At 39.9% G+C, this 6,000-nt stretch overlaps 1 protein-coding gene and 1 non-coding gene across 3 annotated transcripts; one reads left to right on the forward strand and one right to left on the reverse strand.

Annotated features, from left to right (window-relative positions):
- Nucleotides 1–53: 53 nt before the first annotated feature.
- hcar1-4 (hydroxycarboxylic acid receptor 1-4) lies at nucleotides 54–5,697 on the reverse strand. Of its 2 annotated transcripts, none has more exons than XM_034309109.2 (3): nucleotides 4,964–5,697; nucleotides 3,797–4,063; nucleotides 54–2,140 (listed from the first exon to the last, which is right to left on the reverse strand). In XM_034309109.2, the coding sequence occupies exon 3, from the start codon at nucleotides 2,088–2,090 to the stop codon at nucleotides 1,116–1,118; it is 975 nt and encodes a 324-aa protein (XP_034165000.1). In that variant the 5' UTR covers nucleotides 2,091–2,140; nucleotides 3,797–4,063; nucleotides 4,964–5,697; the 3' UTR covers nucleotides 54–1,115. The 2 variants fall into 2 exon arrangements, with proteins under 2 accessions (XP_034165000.1, XP_053094626.1); XM_053238651.1 differs by lacking the exon at nucleotides 4,964–5,697 and having other exon boundaries at nucleotides 3,797–3,822; nucleotides 3,910–4,611.
- On the forward strand, nucleotides 5,231–5,324 carry trnai-uau (transfer RNA isoleucine (anticodon UAU)). The gene is made up of 2 exons: nucleotides 5,231–5,268; nucleotides 5,289–5,324. It is a non-coding gene; the product is annotated as a tRNA-Ile (tRNA).
- Nucleotides 5,698–6,000: the final 303 nt, after the last annotated feature.

Below are 6,000 nucleotides of genomic sequence, written 5' to 3' on the forward strand. Positions count from 1 at the left end.
AGTATTTTGTAACAGTGAAATAAAATGCACACATACATATATATATATATATATATATATATTACACACACACACACTGGCAAACTGAAAGCATCAAGTCCATTATTTGTTTAAGCTTGGAAGCAGTACAAATATGAGAATGTGAATCCTTAACATTTAGAGTACAAATATATGTTACTGTTAACAATACAGGCATCCAGTTGTGGTAATAAATTTATAGATAGAAACTACTGATCATGAGGGAAATTACAGTGTTACAGAAGCAAAAGCAGAAAACAGTGCTCACACAAAACATAAATTCAGCTTATATTCAATTTATAAGACCAAATTTAAAAAAAAATACAAAAGGAGAAAGGCACATGAATAATTTCAGGTGAGCGTCTTGTTAGTGTGTTTACCAAATAATAGCAAAATAAATAAATAAAGAATAAAATAAAACAACAGTAAATTAGACAGTAAAGCATATGTTACACCAGATGTGGTAACTGTGCACCTTTCATGCGCTGGTGACACCAGCTGTAATTTAACCAACATGCAAAGTGAATCACTTCTTGCCCTGAAATATGCAAAGGTGTATCTCACTGGTTGCACTAAAAGGTCAGTGGCAAAAAGCTTAAAAGTAAAATTTGATTGAACCTGGAGTGCAGGGGAGTGTTAAATCCAAGCAGTGCGTAGTGCCCAAGGTAGTGCTGTGTCTTGGTTTTGCTCTCTGCAAAAGATAACAAATGCTATGCCAGAACAGTGATTTTGCCACTAACTGTCTGTAGGTAGTACCCTTTTACAAATACAGCTTTCATGCTGTATCTTGTAGTCTAGCTTTTGTCTATGACACAGATTTTATAACAACTTCTCCAGCAGCCTTTGCTGTATGTTATGGTCATAACTTTGTGAAAGCGCTACTTTACTGGGCTAACAAACTATATTCATACAGAGTGGAAAAGCATGACTTGGGTCAGTCATACCCGATGTAAACTGGAAAACACTGTGGAGCATTTGCAGCTTGCTGCATGTGTCACCTTGGTTACCAGTGTAAGAGACTGGTACTATCCTGTTGGTAAAGTGCTATAAAATCTTATGGCTGTGGGTAGGAATGTTCCGTGTTATCAGTCTATTTCTCAAAATCGTCGAGGAGATCTGGTTTCTTTAACACTTAGTCGAAACTTGGTGAGCCCTGTAGAGTTACATGTTTCTTTAAGAGTGTCTCGGTAGTGCGCGCATGATAAAGTGTACAGAATTGGGTCCAGAGCACTGTTTAAAAACACAAGGCATAAAGAAACGCTAAACACCTGACCCACAACTATATAGGAGGAGCATGAGGAGACATCTCCGAGGAAGAAAGCCACAAAGCCTATGATGTAACTGGGCAGGAAGCAAAAGGTGAACATGATCACAACAGTCAGAAGGAAGCAGATGGTCCGTTTGACTCTTCGATGCTCTCTGAGCTTCTTGTTACCATGTATGTGGTAACAGATGCGCACAAAAGAAATGACTACTATCAGGAAAGCTACAGCAAACTCTATCATATGAAGTGAATTATGAACCCTCATGCCTACTCCAGTGTCTGTCCATATGTCAATATTTTGGCAAAGTAACGCAGATGAGTTTCCAGATGATCTCAGTAGTCGAGTCACGAGCAGAGGAAGGCGAAGGGTCACCACAACTACCCAGACTCCGCAGACCACCATAACTGTGCTCTGAACGCTCAGGTAACAAACAGGATGGTGTGGGTGAACTATCCTGTAGAAGCGATCCACTACCAAAACAGTCATGAAAGCAATGCTTGCTGACTGGTTGACTGACAGCATGAAGAAGTTGATGCGGCAAAAGGGATCCCCAAAAATCCAGCCCCCACGGAGCACGCTGTGAATGTGAAAGGGAAGTGCAATGAGCAGCAGGACATCAGCCAGTGCCAGGTTGAGGAGGTAAATATTGCCTGGCTTCCAGGTAGCCTTAAAGCCAAGGAGCCATAATGCTAGGATGCTTCCTGGCAAGCCCAAAATGAAGTCCAAGATCAACATGGGGGTTAACGCAGAAGCAACAAGGCTCTGAGCTTCCACGCAAGTGCTGTTGTTGGTCATGTTGTACAGCATTCAGACTCGTCACCACCCACGAAGCAACAAAGCTGGGTCTGGTTCCTGACCTGTTTTGTAATTTTAGGAAATATTAACAGATTAGCAATAATATTTGTACTGAATTGGAATCTTGCATTTACAAAAGATATAATAACTAGGGAAAAAAGTTTATATATATTTTTTGTTGACATTATGCACACTCAAAATTTATCCAGTGTAAAAATCCTAGTCTGCTGTGGGAAGTAACCAAACCAATATGGTATAGCTGGATGATCTCCACTAAGTGCAGAAGTGAAAACCTTGCGATATTAATAATTATTTTGATCATATACAGTGGCAACACGTTCATAATAATCAGTGTGAACTGAAAAGCTGCATGGGACTGTTGCAGCTTGAGTGGTACTAACGCAATTGTTTCATTTTCCCTCCTTTTCCCTGATGCCAGACCAGCTGTCTGCGCTTTATTAAATTTAATGGGCTACTTGCACAGTTCAATTCAATTCACTTTTATTTGTATAGTGCTTTTAACAATGGACCTTGTCACAAAGCAGCTTTACAGAAGTATATAAATTCCGGATATATACAGTTCCGTATTATAACCATGACGGTTCCTCTACTTCTGATTCATCCACTATAATGGCAATATGCTAATTTACACCCGGTGTCTGCAGAAGCTCCTGAAAATGAATGTCAACGATGTTAATCATATATGTAAGAACACTACAAAGCTCCTTTTAGTAATCTGGAGAAAGGCTTCAGACTGTACGATTCGTCATACATACATTCAACTATGAAGGTAAGAAAATACCCATTAACAGAAACAAACACCCAAGCTAACTTAGCCCACACAGTTCACTGCATAGAAGATCGGTTGAGTTACGAAGGGTGCATTGCTGTCTCTCTGTACTGCTGAATGTAAACAATGCTACTGGAGACATGAGAACTGTGCTATTTCAAAACAGAAACATGTCATAGCCCTGTGTGCAAGTAGCCCATTCCAATTATTTACTATAAAATGATCTTGGTGGCCATAGACTATTTTTAAACTAGCCCAATCTGGCAACCCCATTAACTGTGTGTCCGCTGCTCCTCCTCCGAGCATGGGGCAGAGCGATTGCTGCCCCAGTGGGCCTCTACTAGCACTTGCTGCAGTTCCCATTTTTGACCACTAGGTGCAATAATAACTTTAATAAAACTTTAATAACTTTATGGAAGCTAAATGGGGCAGTGAGGAAAGGAGAGCAAATCTACGGAACATTGGCTTATGTCTGCCAAGTAGCTTTTTTAATCGTTGGTCACTCAAAAGAGTTAATTAGTATTTCAACAGAATTTATAATGTATGGTTGTGAAGGACAACTTTATGAAGATTAAGATTAGTTGATTGGCTGATATAAATGGTGGGGCACTGCGCCTCTTGCCCCTAAGGGTGAACTGCCACTAGTTTTAGTGTTGATATGAAATTATGTATTAATTAAAAAAAAAAAAAAAGAAATTGATGAGTAGTGTGCAAATATGATGAATAAGGGTCATTCATGTATCGTGATATGATATTTTTGTAATCGTTCAATATTTCAGGTGTTACAACTGAGCCTTTAGCCTACACAGATTTGAACATTACTATAAATCAATAAAGCATTCAGACAATGCTGATCTGTTCTTGACTAAATGTCATCACTGTAGTTCATAAGTTTGTCTTCAAATACAGAAAATACAGTGAGACTCACCGACAGGGAGTTCAGCAGTAGGATAACTGATCTCTTGTAGGAATCCAGACTTCACCAGATCTCTTGTAGGAATCCAGACTTCACCAGATCTCTTGTAGGAATCCAGACTTCACCAGATCTCTTGTAGGAATCCAGACTTCACCAGATCTCTTGTAGGAATCCAGACTTCACCAGATCTCTTGTACGAATCCAGACTTCACAGGATCTCTTGTAGGAATTCAAACTTCACCAGATCTAACTGAGAGGAACATTTCCTCTTCATGACGCCTGCTTTCGAAAGTGTGGGAAAAACACCAAATTGTGTAATCAGCTGTGCGGCAATATGGTAATCTCCATATAAGGAGTTTATTTACAGAGTGAACACTAATCCGTGTTGTAAAATATACGATTTAGATAGGACTTAACGTGTTAAGTTTCAAAAGGGTTTGCTGCTTTTATCTCATGAATACTTTTCAGAAAAAAGGGACACGTATCGACACTGTCACCCAGTACACAACAACCCGAACAAAATACATAACGCTGTGGGGAAAAATCTAAGTAGGCGTATCCAGCTAGCGGACTGACATGTTCAAACTGGAGACAGTTTCTAAATGACCGCTACTAACAAAACAGAAGGTAACACCACAACCGTAAAACAATAAAACTCTCAAACCTGTATTCATCTGTTGAGACAAGTACTAAGGAGGCTGGAAAATAATTTGCCAGTCTGTGTGTTTGGCAGCTGGATTTTTTTTAGCAGGGATATTTTCTGTTTAATTTGTTCTACTAGTTCAAATCTGCCTGCAAGTAAACCTCTTCTTAAAACCACGGTTAATCTAGCGGCAAGTAAAAATCACGGGCGCAGCTTTTAGACACTTAGCGGTAATCGTGTTGAAAGCGGAAAGAGCCCGTCCGCGAGCTTCTAAACAACCAAAGCAACTTAACTTTCCACAAAATGGAGTATTTAAATGAATAAGCAACAAAACGAACACACAACAATTCACAGTATTGATGAGTATACAGACTAGACGTTTTTATAATCTTTGACTGATTAATCAAGCTGGAGTAAAATGGCCAGTTCAAACTGGTAGACGCGTTGGTGAAACCCACTTATAGACCCACAGTGTTATTTCTTCTCAGATATTAGCATATCATTTCACACACACACACACACACACACACACGTACCCTGAAACACAGCTGGACTCCTAGGCTTCAGGTAAACAGTGTGTAAACAGCAGCGAGCAGGGAGAACATGCTGGTCAGTTATTTTACGTTTGCTAGCAGATGACACTAGCAGGCTAACAGCAACCATCATACTCGGGTTTTTTTTATTTAACCCCAAAACTCTGAATCAGTTAATGAAGCCTTATATACTGTACATCGCACTGTAAGTATCGCGCATACGCGGTGTTTCTACGTTTGTAAGCTGTGTTCCTGAGCAGCTGTATCCGAGCTCCAGTGGCGCAATCGGTTAGCGCGCGGTACTTATAAGACAGTACGAAGCAGAGCAATGCCGAGGTTGTGAGTTCGAGCCTCACCTGGAGCAGTGTTTTGCACGTAGTTTATCCGAAACGGAAACCGGCGTTAATGATCTTCATGACATCCTGAGAGGAGAACAGCACTCCCTAAGCCTTCTGTAGTCTCAGCGTGTTAATTCTGTGTTAAATACATTTATTTATTCATTCATGAGTCTGCTTGTACGTATTAAATAATTATCAGGCTGAAATACATGCATCATTAGGTTCTTTTTTTTCTTTTTCTTTTTTCCAGACTGAGGCCCGTAACAGAAACTATAACACGCCCGGTTAAGTGAATGCTGCGTTTTTAAAACGATGCTCTCGAGTTCACATTGGTGTTATGCAGCATGTAGCCGCTTGGGGGCAGCATTGCCTTTACATTCCAACCAGTCTGAGGCAAAGCGGGAAGAGTTTACGTGTGAGTCAGTTGTAAATAATAAATCCAACCAGCACGTTTTCGTTTACACTGCAGTTTATTTCACATGTGTGAAATAATTATTCATAAGCAAGTTATGCCAGATGTGGACTTTGTTTATTTACAAGAATGGCTTTTCCAAAGTTAAGATTTTTCTGTTTTCTATGCAGCCTGCAAGACCAGAAAGTACTTTGGAAAAGAAGTCACTAGAAACACACCCAGTGTCTTTATAAAATGCATATAGCTTTTACCTACACACACTGGCCATTTTATCAGGCACTGACAATACA

The sequence above is a fragment of the Pangasianodon hypophthalmus genome, chromosome 12, assembly GCF_027358585.1.
Source record: "Pangasianodon hypophthalmus isolate fPanHyp1 chromosome 12, fPanHyp1.pri, whole genome shotgun sequence".
Classification (NCBI taxonomy): Eukaryota; Metazoa; Chordata; class Actinopteri; order Siluriformes; family Pangasiidae; genus Pangasianodon; species Pangasianodon hypophthalmus.